Here is a 23986-nt window from a genome sequence, read left to right as displayed (position 1 = left end):
TAATTATGTTTTATTTCTGAAACTGCTGTTGGTAGCGGGGACTAAATACGATGAATCCCTCATACCACAACTTATTGCCCTAGCTAGAAAAATGGATTAAGCTAGGGCTCTGTTTGGTAGATCTTACACCGCAACACACTACGTCAAAGTGATCTACCGTGTTACGGGATTGGGCGCTCCTTCCTTGATGTCAACCCACCATTTTGCAGCACAAACTCATCCTCCAACATCTAGTCTAAATGACATTAAGTCGAATGGAAATTTAGTCGAATGAAGAAGTGAATTTCAGCATAATAGGAAATTTAGTAAAGCGGATAATTAGTCAATAAATTTGTTATAAAATTTGATTTAAAAATCCACAAGATACATAGATGAACTGATTGTAAGAATTCAGTGGACGTGAGGAACTTCAATCAGTGTTTATTTTTGAAGAGATCTTATAGAGACGAGGAAGGCAAAAGGGCTTTGGGACAGCTCGTCGAATGACATTTTGTCGAATGACGTTTAGTCGAATGACATTTAATCGGAAGGACATTAAGTCGAATGGACATCTGGTCGAAAGGACATTTAGTCGAGGGGACATTTAGTCGAGAGGACATTTAGTCGATTAGAAAATTCAGTCCAATTTTGGAGTTAATTTAGTAGAATGGATAATTAATCAGTAGATATTTGATTAAATAATCTACAAGATACAAGGATGAATTGGTTAAGGAAATTCAGTGGACTTGAGGAACTTCAATCAGCAGCTGAAGAAACGAATACGAAACGAATAGAAAATTTAAAACCTACAGAAATAGCAAAATAATAGGTACTGATGGTGAAATCCCCTCTATTCTATTTTTTGGCAAGCTCAAAAACCAAAGATATCAATGTTATTTTGCCAATATTTCATCGTAGTCGGCCTTGGAACACCTTGGAAAGGAAAATTGGGCAGTTTTTTTTTACAGAATTTTACAGTTTTCCTATTATTTAATCTTTTTATGAACCCATCATTCTTTGAACAATATTGGAGCAATAATTATATGACTGTGACATCGCAATAAATCAGTTTGTTTTTAATTATTATTGACTACAGTTTGTTATTTTCAAATATCCATCCGACGGAACGTCATTCGACTAAATGTACCATGATTATATATTCGAAAATCCACTTTCGACCAAATGTCCTACGTCTCTAGTGGACCAAAAAATCATTTTCGACTAAATGTCCATTCGACCAAATGTCTATTCGACGTAATGTCCTTTCAATCAAATATCATTCGACTAAATGTCATTCGACGAAATGGTATAGATTCAAACAAAAGTGTGTTCAGTGAATGTATTCGTTAGATATAACCAAAAATATGGTAATGAATAGGTATGTCTAACGTCTTTATTCAAATCAACGAAAACAGAAGACCTACTCAGTTTTCGAAGCATTTTCCACCGTTCTTATATCAGAACCTTTTTGGGATTGAGTTACGACATTTTGTGAACAAATATTGTTTTATAAATTCCGTAGAATGCAATCATTTTTCTTCAAAACGAATTTCCTAATAACGATCCCATCGAGGCGAAACGCCTTTTCGGTAAAACATTCGTATTCGCCATGTAGATGTAACCGTCAGGTAGATGTAACAAAACTAGAAACAAAATTATGTACCTAGGTTAGGAAAAAACTATTGAAATGCTATTTATACAGTAAGTTGCGAGAATAGGATTTTTTTATTTGGTTAAACATCTAACGATTTGGCGATGCAAAACGTCCTAGCGGCTCTAACCTATGTTACACAACGCGCCTCCACGAGCTGTCCATCCCTGGTAACATTTTGGTTTTATATTGGTTTTATAACACTCTTGTAGAGTAAATTATGGTCTTCCAGAGCGTTATAAAACTTAAAATGTTACTTAGGATGTACACGAGAGACAAAATAATTGCCAACAATCAGCCGTTTTGTCTCCATGAGTTTTTTTTGGTCAACAGAACATAACAATTTTCTTAATTAATTCGACAAAGATGACGACGTTTGAGGTTTTGGCTTTCAGTCTTTTGGGATCAAAAACGGGGTTTTATGTTTTCATCCGACGTTTCGCACACATGTATTGTGCCTTTTTCCAGGAGTTAACTATGTTCCGGTTTTGTTGTCACATTAGCCCTCAGCATAGGACCTATTTGTCACCACAATTTGTTTGCCCTGTTTTGTGTGAGGTAGGCCGGAAGTTTGAATTGTCCCGGCTCGCAGAAACTTAAGGTGGACTTGCCTATTTGGCGCCACTTTTACTATTTAAAAAAGCACAATACATGTGTCCGAAACGTCGCGTCGGATGAAAACATGAAACCCAGTTTTTGATCCCAAAAGACTGAAAGCTAAATCCTCAAACGAATATCACAACTTTTCTTAAATGTCTTGATTTTCTACAAACCTAGGATGACATCAGCTATTGGTGTGTCAAAACTGTAGGATGAGGCAAAAATACTCATCAAAATGGTTACCGTTGTTTGTTTATAGAAAGATTTGACTAACTAGGGCATATTACCCTGCTTACCCCTAGTTTGTAATGCACGAGAAAAGCATCATCCCCGTTATAAGGACCAAACTGTATGAATTTGAACTGCAATATTTGTGTTGTTTTTGTGAGATCGACTCGACCGCCTATGAAATCCAACAAAGTATTTTTGGTCACTCTCTTCTACAGCGAGACAAACAGAACCTACGCGACAAATTGCCGCCAGATAAGTTGTATCGCTGAAAGCAAACCATGACACAGCTATTTTTATAATCAACAACAACAACAGCAGCGACAAAGTTTCTGGTATGGCCCCACTAACTGACTGACATAGTTTGCACTGGCGTATACAACAACAGCGGAGTGAAGCAGCAGCCTACCGGCATTCCAGTTCAGTTCGAGCCGCCATGGTGGGCTGCATCTGTTTGCTTGTTCGGTACTTTCCCCACATATAGGGAAACAGTTTGATTTTCCATCTCAAGTGCTTGTAATTAAGTTATTTTGAAACATAAGTTCTATTCGTTTTTTTTTTGCTAACATGCTGGTTCAAATGTAACGAAACATAAGAAACGGGTTTACATGGAAACCTTAAGATGAAGAATCAAAACATTTACCCTATATCGAAATGACTTGAATCCGGTCTTTGCTCATTTTGCCTCCAACACATTTGCTCATTTTCTGTGATTAGGTGTGCATGTGTTATGACTTGTTTTGCACCGTTATCCGGAGGCTCTAGTGCTTAAGTAGCATGACAAGTTGTTATATGTTGTGAAGCTTCTGACAAGCACGAATAGGTTTATTTTCCATAGAAAATTTCTAATCCAAAAACGTGGCCTTGTTACAAAAAGAGACCACTGGCTATATAATCAAAACTGCATCCAAATTAGGTGATGATCAAAAGGTGATCATGTTTTGTTTTCCCTCTCAGCTGATTCTGTTACGTATTGTGGGCTTATGCAAAACTGATACGAACATTTTATCATGAATTTTAAACAAATACACACTCGTGGTGCAATTCATAATACTCAAAACTCATTTGTGGATTGCATTACAATGGATGCTGATCACCCGTTTTGAAACAATGAAACACCAAGCAGTACTACAAATTCTAAACTATGGTAAACAATTTTTTTTTTCTTTTTCGAATTCGGGTGGAATGACAAAAATAGCTTTCGAAATACATTATTATCCACTTTCCACCTTTCAGCTAAAAATGTAAACAAGTCAATAATCCAATGAAAAGCTGAATATTTCAGCTATCAATGATGAGATCATTTTCATTGCTACCCGACATGGATGGAATTTTTTCATTTGACTTCAGGACTGTTTGAACAAATTGAAGAAAATAAAATTGGATTTGTAAACATGATTCGACGAAACTGCTTTAATACCAATTAAGAGCAATCAAAATAAGCATGTTAAATTAGGTTATTATAGCAATCTAATTTTATAACATTTCTAATTTTCACAAACTTATTTATTTTAAAACTGTTTGGGATATGATACATTTTGTGTACCGAAACGAGTATTGCCGAAAGAAAAATCTGTCGTCTTATCTAGTTATTGTTTTGATATCATATCTTTTGAATATGTTAGGGATATTTTATCCCTTCGGTGTAGTAATAGAAGAATTGATAATGCTAAATTTAGCAAACGGATGAAGATGTGAAGGAGAAAGGGGGTATCTCGCTCGTGCGTTGGCTTGGATGTTGTTTCGCGTTGAGTTAATCTACCGATTCATTTGCATACACGTTGAAGTGATTTCTCCTAAAATGCGGATACAGATAACGAAAGCGATAACGATTTTGCAAACATGCCTAGGAAAATTTAGTTACCTTTCAAAGTCAAACCTCTTGTTAATGAGGAACTTCTCTGAAGATTTTCTAAGCTTGTATGATGGATAACATTATTCGAGCGAAGTGTCATATACCTTGCCTTGGATTCGTTGAATGGGTTAAATACCATTCCGGGCTGCTTAGCTTCTTTCGTCAAACTGATGTAATTTTCTTCACATGAAAATCGTTCCACACGTGGTACGTTCTCGATTAATCCCTCTAAATCAATATTGAATAGCAGACACGCATTACCTTGCTCCCAACCTCTGCACCACGAAAGGATCTGAGGCTGTCGCTGAACTCTGATTTATATATTTAAACTATCGCCGGGAAGGGCCTGCGCAGTGAATCGTCACCAACCATGCAAGCACATTGTCATTTTGTGCCCGTCAGTTCGCTATCGAGAGCCAATTTCCCTGGGTTGTCTTCCAACATTCTGGCTACGTGTCCGGCCCATCGCAGTCGTCCGATTTTTACAGTATGTTGCTGCCACCTTTGGATCACCTCATACTCGTTTGTGAGAGGATTTTCGTTTGCGTCCGCACACACTGCGGTAAAGTTGCTTCATCTCTTCATGGTCTCGATATTCCTATGAGCGCTTTTCATTCCACAATATTGTGTTTTGTCTGTTTCGCGCTATTTTGTATCGTGCGGTCTCGCCTATGCTGCATTCTTCTCCTCCACAAAACGCTTGTATTCGCCATCATACCGTCGTTTCTCTTATCCGGGATCGCCGTGCCTAGCAAGGTGGTTTCAGTGCAACGAATGGTGGTTCGAATATCACTCCAGCAACTATCTGCAAGAGAAGCTACGCCTCACTGCTCTTCCATTGCACTATGGTCCAGGATTCAGATTTACGCGGAAAGATGCATTTTACGCCAAAACTATATTTTTTAGAAAAAACTGTTGTTCTACAAAATTGTTCGAAATAGTAAGGCCATCATTATGGTTCTACCAAAAAATAGGGTGGCCCATCATATAAAAAAAAATAGAAAATATTTTTTTTATTTCTCAGAATATTGACATGTTATGTTCTACAAAGTTGTAGCGCAGCTTATTCCAATCAATTTTGCTAAAAAAACTTTTTCTGTAGCTCTTAAGTTGGCTGATTTAGAGCAATTTTACCTAATTGGATTAGGGTGTACCTCAAAAAAACTGTATTTTTGATCTACTTTTTTTGTTTTACATTTCTCGAAAAAGTCGTCTTCAGGTGACTTTTAGAGCTCAAAAAAATGCAACTTTTGATGGGTAAATACGCTCAATATCTTTTTCCGATCAAAAGTTATAATCGTTTTTCTGTCAAAATTACATTTTTTTCATAAGTTGATATCTCCGGTTAGGGCAGACCAAAAAAATATGTTCACACGGCATCTGAAAGAGAAATTAATATTCTTTATTATGTCAAAAAATTTAGGATATGTTATTTTTATATCTCAAGTTTCACCAATTTTACTAAAATCATGTTTTTTCAAATAAATTGATATAACTCGAAAACGGAAGAAGATACAGACTATATTCTTATAGCAAAACACGCGTTTTAAAAAGCCTCAAAAGTTTTCAGAATATGACATCCGTGAAAAATAAAAAATGAAATGAGCAGATTATAAATATTCTTTTTTGAGGGACACCCTAATCCTGGTAAGTAAAATTACTCTAAACAAGTGAGCTTAAGAGCTACATAAAAAGTTTATATAGCAAAGTTGATGGGAAAAAGCTGCGCTACAACTTTGAAGAACATTTTATGTCAATTTCCTAAAATAAAAAAAATAAAATGTCACATTTTATAAAATGGCCCACCCTATTTTTCAGTAAATCTTTAATAAGGGCCCAAGTATCCAGAACAACTTTGTAGAACAAATTTCGTTTCTTAAAAGTATGCTTCAGACCGAAAATGCATCTTTTCTCGCAAATCTTGCAATACGATGATAATGATAAAATTTATAAAAAGTGTTTAAGCTGTAGATTTTCATTTTCATTTCTCACGAATGTCATCTTCTGAAGATTTTTGGGGCGTTTTAAAACGCGTGTTTTGCTATAAGAATATCGTCTGTATCTTCTTCCGTTGTCGAGTTATATCAATTTATTTGAAAAAACAATATTTTAGTAAAATTGATATAACTTGAGATAAAAAATAACATATCCCCAATTTTTGACATAATAAAGAATATTAATTTCTCTTTCAAATGCTGTGTAAATACATTTTTTGGTTTGCCCTAACCGGAGATATCAACTTATGAAAAAATGTAATTTTGACAGAAAAACGATTATAACTTTTGATCGGAAATAGATATTGAGCATATTCACCCATCAAAAGTTGCATTTTTTTGAGCTCTAAAAGTCACCTGAAGACGACTTTTTCGATAAATGTAAAACAAAAAAAGTAGATCAAAAATACAGTTTTTTTGAGGTACACCCTAATTTAATTAGGTAAAATTGATCTAAATCAGCCAACTTAAGAGCTACAGAAAAAGTTTTTTTAGCAAAATTGATTGGAATAACATTGTAGAACATAACATGTCAATATTCTGAGAAATAAAAAAAATATTTTCTAATTTTTTTTATATGATGGGCCACCCTTTTTTTTTGGTAGAACCATAATGATGGCCTTACTATTTCGAACAATTTTGTAGAACAACAGTTTTTTCTAAAAAATATAGTTTTGGCGTAAAATGCATCTTTCCGCGTAAATCTGAATCCTGGACCATAGTGGCATTGCATGCAGTACTTCCAGCTGCGACGACTTATCTTGTGCCAGTGTACCACCCAATATTTGGTCACGGTGTTCAACCTGTTTTAGACATCGTCGAGTGCTCTGAGTCTACTACAACGAGGTTGTGATCGGATTCTATACCCACACTTCAGTGAGCGCAAATGTGCGTAGGATCGGTGAAGAATTTGCTTTCATGGGACAAATATTTTTTGGGATTTTTGTAGCATGCCATTCATCCTTCGCGTTTCTATAAAGATTGAGAGGGGTAGATATGTAAATATCGCTTAATCGTATTCAATATTGCTTACAAGAAAATGTTGGATAGTTATGATAGTTTTTAAAGATTCTCAATTGTTTGTAATAATCCTTTGAAAATGTAGGGGAAAATATGGCATTGATCGCTGAAAGCTCTTTGTTGATTTTGTACGTCTATAAGAATATGAGAAATCTGTGTATGTTCGACTATTAAGAAATAAAGTTATAAAAAAAAACCTTAAATCCCAACAAATCTCTTGACGGGCTTACGATTGTCTGGAGGTTCCACGAAAAATGGAAAGTAATTTGTTGAACGATATGATTGAAATCCGCTGTAAATCGGTAATTTTTGGCTCTGGGAAAAATATTGGCAAGAACTTATGAAAGTGTTTTCCAAAACGTAACGTACGGTGAAAATTTGAAACAATTTTGATTCAGGCATATGCAGCAGAGATTGCAAATTACAGATTATATATTCTAGACAGTATTATGCAGTGATATGAATACCAATGGAAAGTTAGAGACCTTAGCCAGACCTTCTCCAAAGTAACTAAATTGCTTTACCTTAACGTAAACATTTTGTAGCTACTTATATGAAGGGTTCATATGTTTTAGTGTTTTGAGCAAACAGCGCACTGCAAATGCACGGGATGATCACAAGTACTATCAGTCTAGTCGCTCCTGGGTAGACGTTAGGTCAAACAGCATTTCAATTTCATGTTGTGTTCTTCAAAGGCCATCTGCTCACTTCTATTGTAGAATAATATTGCTTCAAGGATATGGCTTTCTGTCTCTGGGTTGATCAAAACGGCTATATTTTGTATTGTCCGACGTTTCGGCAAGATGTATTCTGCCTTTTTCAAGAGAGAATTATCAGTCAACCGTTTTTGGTTTCGTAAAATATGTGTACAAAACGAAAAACGGTTGACTGTTAATTCTCCTCTGAAAAGGCAGAATAAATCCTGCCGAAACGTCGAGTAATTCAAAATATAGCCGATTTGATCAACCCAGAGACTGAAAATCCATATCCTTGCAGCAACAATATTTCCAGTCGTTAATTAATAATAGATAGATTAATATAATACGATTTCATATTTGTCGCTCACTTGCGATAACTTTTGATTCTGTACATCATTGTTCATTGTAAAATGCTCCTTTCCACTTTCAGCTCAGCTAGTTTGTCTCACCGATTTTTTGTAGAATTTTCGGCTTTTCTTTTTCAATATTTGTCAAAACTATTACCGTCGTGCGGGGTTTCTTTTCACAAATGCGTAGGACATTTTGGAACAAGAACTATGACGTAAATTACTATCCAATTGCCATGATCACCATTCGGCTGTCTTGTTGATAGTTGAAGCAACTTTCTGTTTCAAATTAGATTTTTTTAGAAAATCAAAAATCCAAAGTAGCCCCCGGAGTCAGAAGAACGCACGACGGTAGTTACGTTTTTTTTTCGACATTTGGGCCTTTATATTTGCTCCTTTAAAGGGTAAACCTGTCTTTCTTTTTCTGTTCCTTGATTTGTCATTTTTCAAGAATAGACTCCTTCGTAACCAATTCAATCATATTTAAAAAGTGGACATCAGGGACTTTGGAAAATATGCAATTGGACAAGACTTTACACTACATTAATAGCTGTTAAGTCACAAACCATTTTTTTTATAGAACACAGCTTTTGCAGTATTTTTACCAAAATATTTTTTTTTACCTAAAACTAGCAGGTGCGGCGACAGTTTGCAAAATTCAAGAATCTAAGCTCAAGTGGATGTGGATGTATACACGCTGAGGATTGTTTTTACGCGGATTACGTGAAACGAGCCTTAGAAATAGTTTTGTATTAAACATTTCTCGTCTAGTCCTGGTCCTACCAAGTTTTTAAAACTCTGGAATTTAATCTAGAACGAAGAGCTATCTAATTTACAGGGCATTATTAGAATGTTTTATAAATGCCATCATATAAATATTGAGATAAATCTTTTATGGCATTGTTTCTGTTATATTTTTCCACAGTGTTAGATTTTTTGAATAAATCCTAACATGCACCATTCGTGGATCATTTCTTATATCGATACAGCTCATCCGGGAAAATTTAAAAAATTTGAACCGGGAAGACCGGGAATAAACCGGGAAGACCGGGAATAAACCGGGAAGACCGGGAATAAACCGGGAATTTGAAAACGGAATTTGAGTGGCCACTCTGTGTCAGGACATCCACTAGCGCTCTGATAACTTTATCTTGGTAGATGAGAAAGATCTCATCTGGAAACAGAGACAAAATGCAGCATTCTGGAGGTTCTGACATCAACCGTCTAAGACGAGTTTAATACTCTCCATTTAATTCCACCAATTATTTTGATATCTTTGCAGATACGTATTTCGACCACAACTGTGTGGTTGTCTTCAGTGTCTCGTACTTGACTCGACTAGTTCGGGGTTCTGACATGTCGGAGGTGAAAAGGTTAAGCCGTAGGTGCCCGAGGATTGGAACTCACTCTACTGGCTGATTGAGACCCAGAATATCCTCGCCAACAGATAGTTCTGGATGAATAAAGCACTGAATAAAGAACGGTGAAAGGTGCTCGGAAAACATGTATTTGAGTTCAAGATTTGAGATGCTGTCAAAGCCTGGGTTCTTCATGTTTTTAAATAACTTCAATACCAAATTTTGGAAACGACTGTTCTTGTAAACAAAGATTCGACGAATTTGATAGCACTCCCACGCAAACCAACACCATCAATAGGTAGGTGAAGGCTTCTGCTATCAGTTAATGGTAATGGTTTGCGTGGATTTGCCATTAGATTCGTCAAATCGTCATTTGAATATTTGTTTACAAAAGCAGATAAGTCGTTTTGAAAATTTGGAATTGACTTGACATAAGCCTCTAATTTGGGAATCCCGTGGCTTAGTCGGCTACACGTCCGCTTTATAAGCCGATGGTCATGAGGGTTCGATCTAAAATAGATTCTGTGTGGATTCTGAGAGACGAGAAACCACAGTCTTCGATCTCGGCACAATAGCGGTCGTCAAGCACAGAGTGCCTACTAAACAAATAAAGGTATAAAAAAAGGCTCTAATTCATCAGCTGAGATCTCCCACTCCTCCGAGAAGTCGCAGGGAGTTCGATGGATGTTGCATGCTCGTTAACGGCCGCTGCATTTGGACTGACAATGTTCTGTCCAAGATTGGGTGAGCTGACGGAATGATGACCTATTTCTGCGGCTTCCTCTGCAGGAGTTATCAAGCGATCTTTAGAGCCTGGGACGGGACATGAAAAGAGGAAAAAATGTAACTTCATCTGCTGCCAGTCAACTGCTGTCATGAAATGTCAGATGTCGCAAGCAGCTTTGTGTGTGAAAGTTTTGGTATCCCAAATAAAATATCCCGCATGAAGATTTTCTCCTTTTAACAAGTATTACAAATCATACGGTTAGCTTATTATTAATCGGTTATAAACGTGTGTTTTTTCCGATATGAAAATACTTATGAAAATGAATTTACTAATTTGCGAATTGGATACACTTTTATTGTATCAGTCAAGGAACAGTTGAAACTCGATGGTCAGATGTGATGAAAAGAAGAACAAGTGTCAAAACAAGAGAAAAGAAGCAGCGTCTTTGCTCATCTCAGCTTAGAGCCATTGTTGTCTAATGGGATCAGAGGTGGAATAAGTCGTGGTGTGGATTTTTTTTTGTCTATCTACAGAACTATTGAGCACAGTCTGGGAGAGCGCAGATCTTATAAAATAAATAATTGTTTGCAAGGTCCATCATACTGGCCTGGATATTTTTGTCTTGCGATTGCAACGAGTTTTATGTACAATCCTCACAGAATCCAAATTTAAAAGAACTCGCTGTTTCAAGGGCACACCGCTCAATACGGAAGCAACGCACGCAAAGCAGAAATAATAAAAATGACAGTTGTGCGTTGCTTGGTGTGCCCGGTGTGCCCTTCAAAACACGAGTACTTTTAAATTTGGTTTCTATCAGGATTGTCCTTAAACACAGGCAACCCAGAACGCTGAGACTGCTTGCGAGTGAAATTTCGCAGACGGATCATATCTTTAGTGAGTGAATCAATAGTTAGGGTGTTGCTTACCTAAAGAGCTTTATTTGGTACGTGTTGTTCACGGTCCTGGGGCAGCGCCTCTTAGATGACGTAGAGCTGTTCGTAGGTATGGTATAGGCTAACCTCCTGTGTGATAATCCATGTTGGTAATGAAGAGATTGGAGCGAGAGTAGCACCATGCTTGATGTTTGGTGTTGTCGTGTTAGCTTGACGATGTCTCTACGTAGATCTTCGGATGCTTCATCGCCGACTTTGACTTAGGGACGTTCCGATACTTCCGATATATCGGAATATCGATATTTTTATTTCGATATCCGATATTTTTGTATCGATATTCTGCTTTCAATATATCGGTCATATCGATATTTTCGCTTTCGATATCGATATATTGAATCTGCACAAAGTAACACAAAAATAACAATTATATGATATTTTGTGTAAGAAAATGCTTCAAAATAGATTTTGAATGCCGTATTTTTACTGGTTTAGAGGATTTTTCTCAGTAGCGCGGATGGTATAAGGTGTGCGCTGCCATCACAAGTAGTTTTGGCAACATCTGTCATGCCGCTGGTCCTCGAATCCTTATGCGAATTCAATTATATATTTGATGTGTTTCTATGATATCTAAATTAGATAAATCAACTTTAGAAGTTAGAAAGAGATTTGTGGAAATGGGAATTTAGAAGAATTGGAAAGCATATGAAAATTTCCTTCAAAATAATGCCCCGTAGGAATTAAAGAGAATTTCTTTAAAATATTTCTACGGGTTTCTGATGGAAGTTTTAATTTTTTTTTCTGGTGGAACTTTTTGCGTAAATTTTAAAGAATGCCCGTGAAAATCGAAGAAAATTTCCTGCCGTTAATCTCTCGTGAAAATTTAAGACAATCTCCTTTTCTAGTTAAGAACTTTTCAATGGATTTTCCCGTAAAAATTCTGGATTTTCTTTAAAAATTAAAAAACTTCCGTGGAAATTCTGAAGAGGGATTTTTTTGTTATCAAGAATCAGAACAACCCGAGGAGAAATACAAAATAATTGTCAGTGGAATTTCAGCAAATTTCTCGAAACTTCAGTTGAATTGTTCGAGCTAACGGAAAATAGCGAGGTCAGTATCATGTCGAAAACGCCGCCGCTACCGGTTAAATCTACCGCCACCGCCGATGATTGTTGGACTGGCACACTCTAGAAGCAGATTCGATAAAATCAGTGGCCTAGCTTTTTACCTGTGCACTGATACAAAAAATGAAAATTTTGATATTGTGACAGCCAAAATAGAAAATAAAATTATGTAGTTAATGTACCAGAACCATTTCTAAAATTTTAAAGCCAGTACACAGGTAGTTTGAGGTTAGGGAAACGCTACTGGATTAAGTATTAAAATCATTTCTAATAGTTTCATCAGTAATTGAATAATTTTCAGCAAGTAAATTCTAAATATTTTTATTTTGGAAATATCATATGATTTCCCGATATATCGATATTTTCATTCCAATATATCGGTGATATCGATATTTTGATTCGATTATCGTATCGAATCAAATATCGATATTTTGAAGTATCGGAACGTCCCTACTTTGACCTGCGTGGCTTATCGATACACGTGAAGACGTCGCCGAAAGTGGAAACTGGCTACTCCTCTTCCTCTGGAGTGTGTCCGTTCTAACCTCATACCAGCCTGATATCCAGAATGTTTGCACTTACCTCGGGTTTCCGGCCTTCTCCTCGATGAAACCACTGATTTCAATTATTTTATTCTTGAGCGAGCAAGCGTTCCAGTAGACAAGACCCATACTAGTAGCCATTTTCAATGATAAAAAGGCGAAAAAGGATTTGCAACTTCGTAGACGAGTCGTAAATTGGCTGTAGATCAGTATAGAGGAGTGCATAATCCTCCGGGGGTAGAGGACGATCATTTTGTTGACAGCGGAATCCAGAGGAAGGGACCGGCCATCATTCGCTGTTGGATGTTTTGACTTGACTTAAGACGTCGTCGGATGGGATTGAGGCAGTGGCAGCAACTAACCTCTTCTGTGGCTACAGTGGTTAAAAGACCAAAATTGGCCACCGGGGGAGCTAGATTCCCGGAATGTTTCGATCTTCGTGCGGTGGATGAGAGCTTCGGTTTAGACGGTTTTTGGTAGAGGCTTTTTGCGGATTTCATAGAACTCCACTCACTTCGAGCAGGCCATCGTGGTGGGCCGATACTTGTCCCCACGCACTTGGGATACTCTTCTTCCATCTGAACGCATTCTTTGACTCTTTGGTCACCGCCGCATTGGGTGCATTGAGGGTTCAAGAAAGAGTTCCGAGATCCAAAACCAATACGGAAACAATATACGCACTGGGTAACATCTCGATGCACCGGCATGTACCTGGATATACTTGATCTGCTTGAGGTTCTTGTAGCTTTATTTATTTAGTTTGGTTCTTGAAGCTGGTTTAACCGTGCTTAAGATGTACGAGGTATAACTGATCATGAACAGCTTTGGATTTATCATGCTTTTTCGATTATGTAGATGTTTGAAGACTTGATACCGCTGTCCTCTAGAGTTTCAGGTCTTTCAAGCTGTCGAAGCCACGCAGCACGACTTTGAGAGACTTTCTGCCAGAAACATCATGCGTTTAGTACTAATAATGCTTGGCATTACCTTGGCTTGGCAGAGGCGAAAGATGCACTTTAGTCCCCGAGTGATCAGCTTCCACAGATCGGGATGCAAGATTGAGTGCGACAACGAAAACGAACCAAAAACAAATTAGCGAACACTCTAACTTTCATCTACCGTTTTGACTCAAATCCCGAACATGACTCATATTCCATTTTAGCGCCCTAAAACTAAAGTTTGCATTGGTTTTCCATACTGAGGATCAGACGGCAAAAGAGTTCAAGCTTTTATAGAGAAAATTACACAAATAACGCCAAAATGGCCATTTGAAAGCGAGTGTTCGGGATATAAGCCATGTTTGGAATTTGAGCCAAAACGGTACTCTGTGGCTTAGTAAAATTGTATTACCTCCTCTTTCATTCTCACGCAAATTTTACTCAATTGCCGTCAAAAACAGGATGACTCACAATGTTGATGGAAATTGCGTAGAGTTTTCGTTAGGAATTAAGAGCCGGTAATACAATTTCACTCGCTCAATGAATAGATGAAAGCTAGCGTGAATTAAATCTACATCGAGCAGACGATTTTTTTTAGATCAGCCGAATTTCGGTTCATTCGGCGCCGACAACTTGGGAAAAAGTCACGCGAAAATAAAACCATACGTTTAAATGCACAGCCTACTTGCAACTGATTTCTAGAAGTGTGATCGTTCTATAATTGAGGGCGTCAAACGCAAAGGGGTGTAAGTGACAAAAAGTTAGTTTTGAGAAAATGGGTGCTAAGTTTTTCAATATTTTATCACTTCATACAAATTGTATGGAGTTCAAAAATTACTAATTATCTGTGAATTTTTAAATTTTTAATAAACATCGTACAAACTAGCATCCCTTTAAGCAGAGACCGGCGGAGTGAAAACTGTCGAAATGGCAACGTATGAAAATGCATGAAATCGTGAAAATGATACTGGCAGCACTTGAACTTTTTGCTTGCTTCTTATGGGTGCAAAAAGTAAACAAGTCGAAATGGAACCGCTTTTGACGGTTCGATTGGAAACAAGATGGCGTCTTCGCCGATCTCTTATTCTAGTATTTCTAGTACAAACTATATCATATCAACATATTGCCGCAAAGCTCGAAAACCAAAGCTTGTTTTGCTGTAGTCAACTCAATTTTAACCAAAATGTCACTAACACCCCTTTGCTTTTAACCCCCGCTATTAAAATAGTTGCCTTTTGTAGATAAACTATGTCCAACATTGTCCATACGATGCGTTCCATAAATACGCATTTCAGTACCCCAATAATTTGTCAAAAATCTTGAAAGTCTTAAGACAAAAAAGACAGGGTCTTTCGGACGATTCCAAAAAAAACGCGTAAAAGCTACTCTGGTGTACATTATTTAGGAAAGACTACTTTTCTCTCACAAATAAAAAAAAAGATTATCAAAAAAGGATTGCATTTCCCACAAAATTGTGTGCACCCGAATCGTAAAGTGGCCCCAAATAACTTTTTATTATTCCTCGTTGGTTGGTGCGATGCCTTCAAACCGCACTACTCTCGAGCATGCTGTACCTCTGCGGCATATTTACCGTTTGGCTTCAGTCGCGAGTAAAAAGAATCAGACCATCGCATTCGCAAACTGTTAGCAGATAATGGAGGATGGTCTAGATAGTGAAGCAGTGGTCAGCCTATAGACGTCAGTTGTTCTCTGGTATATGCTATCTTCGAAGTAGCAATTGTTGTCGTCGCCGTGTATGTCGTGCATGAAGAGATATGTCGAATAGAAACACTTTATTTAAATAGCATAACATCAAATATTTTTGTGGTATTTAAGACATGCTAAGAACAAGAATTAGGGAACCACCAACGGAGCCAGAATTGAAAAACTGTTTGCAGTAAGTTCATGTTTGCTTTTCCTGTTGATTTTAGTCCCGAAACAACCGACCAATAGCACTCAAGTTGCCAAACGATTCCGAATATGCTTTGCAAACCGTACACACATTATTTAACTAAGAATACTAATTGCTTAAATCACATTTTTATGGTCTTCCATTGCAGGGATGTGAAGTGGTTATGCTGATTATCGACAAGTTAATTATTCAGTGGAAAAAAAGATGTGCCCAGAGCTAAGTGGTGAATCCATAGAGCCGAGCGTGTTGTCGAATGTGAGATCGTTGTCGGATTGAAGTGCGACTAGCTGAGTTCGTATCGCGTCGAAATATTGTGTCAGTCGATCACTGATAGTTAACCTTCGGGTACGGGTTTTGAGTGATTACGGTGTACGGGAGTGAAAATGCCGGTCGTATTGAATGGATCGATTCCGCTGCCCAGCATCAGAATCTACACCAGTGCCAGTGTTTTGTTGGTGTCGCTGTGCCTGTATTACGCAGTAAATGTGACTAGTGATCCATTCTGGCGGCAGCAAAGCAATGCCACTCTGGTCACAACGGGAGCAGTGACTCCAAGTGCGGGCGGGTTGGCCGGGACCGTGGCATCGGAAGTGTCAGCAGCTGCGGCTGTGGTAGGGGCGGCTGGGAACGCTCCTGCTGGAGCTGGTGCTGCAGCTGTGGGGAATGGAGGGAACAAGATTGATGCGCTGCTATCGGTGAAGGAGATCAATGATCTTGAAGAGAAAATCCTAGCAGCGACAGATGCTGATTTGAAGAAAATGATGGAACAGGAAGCAGAGCTGTTGGAACAATCGACAGCGAACGACTCCCGAACGATCGGGGCACAACTCAAAGACATTGCGTCGTTCATGGGTAGCGAGCCGATCTGTATTTGGGTGAGTATTATATTTTTTGTCTATGGAATATTTTAGAAATGCTCGTTAAACTCCTGTCTTCTTTATTTAAAGTTTTGTGCTAGTAACAACCCCATTATCAATTGCAAACTGATTGTCTAGCAAGTATAATTTATCATCTGTCGCGTCAATAGCATTAGCGTCAGCGAACTATTTCATATTTGGCTGATGTAATTTATTTAGATTCAGTTAAATTATCCATCCTAAAAAAAAAAACTAAAAATTAACTAAATACAAAAATGACTTGATCACTATCCTGTCTTTGCGTTAACAATCAATGAAAATCCGTTCGCTCCAGTACACTTAACACGTTTTGCTGATTTGTTCATAACATATCCTTCATGTCTATATGCCTGAATGACTGCCGCAAAATAACGAAACAAGCCAAAGCAACCTTCAGCGGGTATGGAGCGATCGTTCGATAGAATAAACCGCAAGATTTTCCTTATGTATACCGTCTAGGATGCGTGTTCATGCAGAAAGTACATGTTTCCGTCAGAACGTTCTCTAATGAAGTTCTTGGTCGAGGAATTTCGTAAATCAAAAGGAATGACCAGGGCTACAAAATTGAAAGTCACGGTTTTTATTTGCGAGCTTCCAACTTTCAAGGTACGGAGGAACACGCTATCTAGGTACCGGCCGGCAATATTTGAGAAAGGCATGATGTGTAAATACAATTGTTTACCATAGTTTAAAAGCATTGCTAGTTGATGATTTCAAAATTGTACAAAATTTCAATGACACTGATGATATTCACATTTAGTAAAAATAGTGATACCTATTCTGTTGCCAGAGAGCTCATGGAGGCAAAACGCCTCTTAACTGGCTCTGTGAAAAACGCACCATGCGTCGTCTGATTAACATACTAGGATGGATCGATAGTGCATGGAGGCGCGTGGTACATTGTAGGTTAGTGCAGCTAGGGTGTCTTACTTTGCTCAAAACTAGGTGTTCCAACTTGCTCATATGCCATTGCGTGCGGAAGGATTTGCTATCGACGAGTCAAAGTCAAACCACCTTCCTTTTGCCAGTGAAGATATATCAGCTTCCACACTGATATTCTTCCCTCCTCCTTCATACGGGAGCTTGGCAGAAGGAAGGTCGTGTGATATGTGTCATCACAAATATTGCCCTCCGCTCGCTTTCAAATCGACTTCTATAAAAACATTCTTCATGCCTGCCGTATCCTAACGGAACTATCAATTCTATACTTTCGCCTCTAATGCTATCATGAACATGTACGTCAAAGTTTGGAAGATGATATTAGCATTTCCATATCATTGCAATAGTTGCAAGAAAATAAACTGCGTTCGAAAACTGTAGATTACAGGACATCTACTGGTAATCTAGAAATCCATACCCGTGAGATGGTGTTGACTAATGTTACAAAAGAAATGCTGGCATCATGTAAAATAAAATGGATTAGTGTGATGGGTCATCCACTAACGCTATTTACATCGGACTTGTACGAGAAGGAACTTCCTACCATGTAGAAGTTTTGGAAAATATAGGTATTAATGATATGGTAAGTCAAAGCTTCGCGATCGTATATAATGAATGAGTAGATACGTCCGCTAATAGGGTTCTCAAAAGAAAAAACGCTATACATATTAAATGTGAGCGTTTTAAGTGATGAACTTTATATAAATTAAAGAATCACTATAATAAAGATATAAGGAAAAAAGTGAGCCTACATACATGCGAGCTCCTATTGAGGATACATTCTATTCCGACGAACGGATGTCCTAGTATCTTGGACATAGAATGCCCCATTGATGATGGAACAGAAGGGTCAACACTCAACAGTGACAAAAGCTACAGATCAAAATTTGTGGCAGAGAACGTCAAACGCATATAGTTGAAATCGAAACTAAGTTATTGGCTTTTTTCGGTGATAATTATACTACTCAAAGCGAAAGGGAGTAGATGCCCTTGCGGCACACATTTTCCACATAGGTGACTGCAACTGATATGTGACCAGATTAAGTCACAGTCAAGTTGCTGCAACTATTTTAATAAACTATTAATTTCGACTGTAGTTTAATGCTTCGGAGATCGCTTTTCAGTCTGAACAAAATCAAAACACTGTTATTTAATCTTGTCCAACGTTTCGGTCCGTTTGGAGCCTTCCTCAGGGACTCAATTCTTAAGGGACTCACCTGTAAGAATTGAGTCCCTGAGGAAGGTCCCAAACGGACCGAAACGTTGGACAAGATTAAATAACAGTGTTTTGATTTTGTCAAGACTGAAAATCCATCTCCGAAGCAACTATTTTAGTCTAACTTGTGTTGCTCAGGTGAAAGTAATGAAGATACAGATTCGATTGACACCGCAAGCGAGCGGCTAGTGTGAAATGAATAGAAACTGAAGATTAGCAGAGGGCCATATGAGAGAACAAGCAAATCGCTGTTATTCTGCCTAACGTCCACTCAGGAACGGCTTGGATAGTGACGTGGTGATCATTGTACAAAGACAGGCAAAATAACATCGATTTCAACCTGCTAATGTGCTGTTCGGCAAGCGTAAACAGTTCTATTGGTTCGTGGCATATTTTCAGAGATTCATAAAAGAGCGGGCAACATCTCTTCACGCATAACTTTCGCAAGCCCATGCTTTGCCCAAATTGAATCTTATTCTTTTTCGCCAATTGGATTCTATAATTAGGAAAGCTTTGAGCACAGCGTGACTTTATCGAAATTAATTTATTGACTTTTTTTTTGTGATAATTATACTACTCAAAGCAAAAGGGAGTAGACACCGTTTGTTTGCGGTGTCAATCGAATCTGTATCTTCATTACTTTCATCTACTCCCTTTCGCTTTGAGTAGTATAATTATCACCGAAAACAGCCAATAAATTAATTTCGATAAAGTCACGCGGTGATCAAAGCGTTCCTAATTATGCATATAGTTGAAGTCGATGACCGACACTTCTACTGAACCAGGAGCCCTCACTGTCATGATGCTGGGTCATTAGGCCGAATGGTCATTAGGCCGAATGGCCATTAGGCTGAATGAGAACTGGGGAGTGAGAAGTGAGTAGTGCGAAGTGAAGAAAAAGTAGAATGGAAGAAGAAAAAAAAGGAGGAAGCAGGGAGAAGGAAGAAGAAAAAAGGAAGAAGGAAAAAGAAAGAAAGAAAACGGGAGAAGGAACGAAGAAAACGGAGGAAAGAAGAAAGAAGAATGAAGAAGGGATAAGAAAGAAAGGAAACGGGAGAAGGAAAGGAAGAAAACGGAGGAAAGAAGTAAAAAGAAAGAAAAAAGAAGGAAGAATGAAGAGGGAAGAAGAAAGAAGGAAGAAGGAAGAAGAAAGAAAGAAAACGGAGTAAAGAAGAAAGAAGAAAGAAGGAAGAAAGAAGAAGAAGGTAGGAAGAAGAAAAAAGGAAGAAGGGTGAAGGCAGAAGGAAGAAGGATGCAGGATGAAGGAAGAAGGAAGCAGTAGGAAGTAAGCAGGATGAAGGAAGAAGTAAGAAAGAAGAAAGAAGAAGAAGGAATGAAGAAGGAAGAAGGAGGATTGAAGAAGGAAGAATGAAGAAGAAGGAAGAAGGAAGAAGGAAAAAGGAAGAAGGAAGAAGGAAGAAAAAAGAAAGAATAAGGAAGAAGGAAGAAGAGAAGTAAAAGGAAAAAGAAATGGAAGGAAGGAGAAAGGAAGGAGAAAGGAAGGAGAAAGGAAGGAGAAAGGAAGGAGAAAGGAAGGAGAAAGGAAGGAGAAAGAAGCAAGATGGAAGAAGGAAGAAGGAAGAAAGAAGAAAAAAAAGGGAAGGCTGAGGGAAGGAGAAAGACAGAAGAAAGAAAAAGGAAGAAAAAAGAAGGAATAAAAAAGAAAAAAGAAGAAAAAAGAAAAGTGGGGAAAAGAAAAAAAGAAAGAGGAAAAATGGAGAATGAAGAGAAAGAAAGAAGAGGAAGAAGGAAGAAGGAAAAAGGAGAAGGAAGAAGGAAAAAGGAGAAGGAAGAAGGAAAAAGGAAAAAGAAAACCCAAATTTATCCCCAAGTGGTGATTATGCCTTTCTCGATTCGATATGTTGGATTCGAATTAATGTTGTAAATGCTGTGCTAATTGCCTACATCTTGGCGGTTAAAATATTTGATGCAACTCTATCACGCTGCTTGTAAATTACTCAATAATTGAGTAATTTTTAAGCAATTATTATGAGAGTAATGGATTGCGTCATGGCTAAATTGATTAATGACTTAAAGTGTGCATGTAAACAGCGTATTTGTTAAAAGAAAAATAGAAATATTATTCAAATCGAATGAGTTATAAGCAAACAAAACAATAGTGTCCAACTAGGAAAGTTTCTCCGTCGAATGAAACTAGTTGCACTCGAATCGGTCAAGTCCTTCTATATGAAACGTGTTTAACAATAAAAAAATCCCGGGGCTACACACACACACACACAGTCAGACATTTGCTCAGTTTTTCGAGCTGAGTCGATTGGTATATAACACTATGGGTCTCCAAGCCTATTTTAAAAATATGACTTTTGGAGTGAAATTGAAGCCTTCTGGTTCAACTTTGTTGTACGAGAAAGGCAAAAAGGAAGAAGAAAAAACAAAGAAACAAGAAGAATGAAGGGATAAAGAAGGACCTCCGTCGTCAGTTTGGTTTCATCAGTACCCGCTAAGCTGCGGTGGACGACGGAGGTCCTTCGTAGCTTAGTAGGGAAAGCACCTGTCATGCGAACTGGGGTCGTGGGATCAAACCCCACCGAAGGGGCGGTTACCCTCCAATACCTTTTCCGAACTAAATCTATCACATGTTGTACATATGCATAATCAAGTTTCAGACATAGTAATTAATTTCCGGGTGGCTTAATACCCGGCATATAGGCAATTAACTTTGAATGTACTGATCTCGAGTGGCGATCTCCCTTCGCTTGTGTGGTCGTGTTGGGATCTGACGACCAAACTGGCACAACCTCACACAACCCCACTTCATTGAGCGCCGTTGCTGATGAAGCAAGTGTGTAGGAGCCGGACAATACTAAATACTCATCCTACTTGGTTGACATGTGTACAAAAATACATTTGAGAGAGTTAGTTCTGAAAATGTATTCCGAGAGATCGGCTGGTACCTGGTGCTGGGAATTTGGTTTCATCAGTACCCGCTAAGCTGCGGTGGACGACGGAGGTCCTTCGTAGCTTAGTAGGGAAAGCACCTGTCATGCGAACTGGGGTCGTTGGATCAAACCCCACCGAAGGGGCGGTTACCCTCCAATACCTTTTCCGAACTAAATCTATCACATGTTGTACATATGCATAGGGGAACTGGGGGTAGGACGCCCACGTTAAGGAAAATGCCATTTTTATCAATGAAAACCACCATTTCAGCCAGTTTTCATCAGCGCATACTGAAGAACAGCATATCTGCGACCGACTACTGATAACAGATATCTAATTGTCCATTTTATTGCACAGAAATTTGATTTTTAAAAAGCACCCGAAAAAAAATGATTTTGAAACCATGCGGGGTGAGATGCGCCAGTGGATGGGTTAAAACGCGCATGTGCTTATCGTACTGTTTTTTATTTTAATTGCCTACATTAAGGCAATTAACCGAATGTTTCAGCTGTTTCGGTCATACGAAATGAGCATGGGCGTAATGCCCCACACCGACCTCAGAAGTTTGAAGGCCCATAAAATCGTTTTAAAACCATTTTTGACGACGATTTCGTGTGGAACATAAAGAACACGAGTAAGCAGCATGGCTCATGGCTCAATTATTAATTTATCAATGTATAACAGCGACAGAAAGACTAAATTCCACCAAGCTAGAATTGCATCAAAACACGCAAAAATCGTTTTTTCGAGTTTTTCATGTATAACTAGAGAAAAATCATGAAATATATGTATCCAATGGCAATATTTTTCATTGCTTTATCGTATAGACTATTGAAAATAATCAAAATGGGGATATTTAACCTTATTCAGTGGTGGCGCGTTTTAACCCCTATGGGCGTGCTACCCCCACTTCCCCTAATCAAGTTTCAGACATAGTAATTAATTTCCACTCCGGGTGGCTTAATACCCGGCATATAGGCAATTAACTTTGAATGTACTGAGAAAAAGGAAGATACAAAAAAGGAGAAGGAAGAAGGGGTGAGGTGAAAAATTAACTTCTCATTTTTACTTTTTGCTTTTTTTTGCTAATTCGACCTAATGGCCATTCGGCCTAATGACCTTCGGCCTAATGGCCTGACACCCACTGACATCAGGAAAAAGGGGTTAATTTCCATTCTTCAGTAACAGACAAAGTTATATTTTGTGGGAACATAATTATGACCCAACGATGGTTTGTGCGTACTCAGTTGCTGAAAGACATGAGTGACAAGTAGGGGAACGGTTCGGCACTTTATCTCATAGCTCCTATTTCCATCCCATCAAAAAGCAAAGCAATGAAAACGAATTTGATTCGTTTCTTATTTTTGTGATTTTTATCAGTAGTGAGCACGTATAGCAAAAAGAAGCAACGAGAATGGTGCTGTATTTCTTTGTTTTGCGATAAGATGAATATATGTTTAGTGAGATGGAAAATGAAACAGTTCCCCTAGTTGTCTAAAACCTCCCACACATTCGGACTTGGAACAAACTACATAGTGTAGAGCAGGCAAAAGCGAAACAATTGAACGGAATGGGCTTTTGATGATGAATGTTCAGCAAAGCATCAATATAATCACAATTGTAGATGTCCTGTTTGTTTGTCTGGTCATCTAGTCCTTCTTGATCGCCTCCGAATCCAAAGTGAGCTTCATCGGTGTGTTAATCTGGGAGAAGCAAGTCGTTAATTTTTTTTTGCCATTTGGCATATTCAGTCAAACAAATATTCGGTTAGGGCCTCGTTGCTTTGACGACAGACATTGGAATCACAAATCGTACCAATTAAACACTGCTTAAAAGGTTTAAATGTCATATTTAGTATTTGAAATGCTGCAAACTTAATTATTATTTTGGTTAAAAATGGTTAAAAACAAACCGAAAATTATCATTCCATTTAGTACCAACTTGACTGAAAAAAAAATCAATTTTTCACGATAACCTTGTTTATATATTCTAAAGGAAATTCTCTGTTTATGTGTCATTTTACAATTTTTACTAACTATACTCTGGTATTTTTATTTCCCGAAAAACTGGCTGGCGATTGGCTCGACGGTCATTTGGAACTTGCAGACTACATCGCAAAAACACCTTCAACGTGAACGGTAATGTTGACACTATAGAAAAGGATCTTTTAG

The 23986-nt window shown here is 38.0% G+C and overlaps 1 protein-coding gene across 3 annotated transcripts in view; it reads left to right on the top strand.

Moving 5' to 3' along the window:
• Positions 1–23986, top strand: part of LOC134208776 (E3 ubiquitin-protein ligase AMFR-like) — a 170533-nt gene that overhangs the window by 39413 nt on the left and 107134 nt on the right. For 2 of the 3 annotated variants that reach the window (XM_062684707.1, XM_062684705.1), the window contains exon 2: positions 16012–16738. In XM_062684707.1, the coding sequence (XP_062540691.1) occupies positions 16247–16738 (492 nt within the window). In that variant the 5' untranslated portion in view covers positions 16012–16246. Of the gene's footprint in view, positions 1–15693; positions 15849–16011; positions 16739–23986 lie in introns of those variants that run through there. The other variant, XM_062684706.1, reaches the window with a different exon arrangement.

The sequence above is a fragment of the Armigeres subalbatus genome, chromosome 2 (genome assembly GCF_024139115.2).
Source record: "Armigeres subalbatus isolate Guangzhou_Male chromosome 2, GZ_Asu_2, whole genome shotgun sequence".
Classification (NCBI taxonomy): Eukaryota; Metazoa; Arthropoda; class Insecta; order Diptera; family Culicidae; genus Armigeres; species Armigeres subalbatus.
The sequence above is the reverse complement of the archived record's forward strand: the minus strand, read 5'-3'. Positions and strand labels throughout refer to the sequence as shown.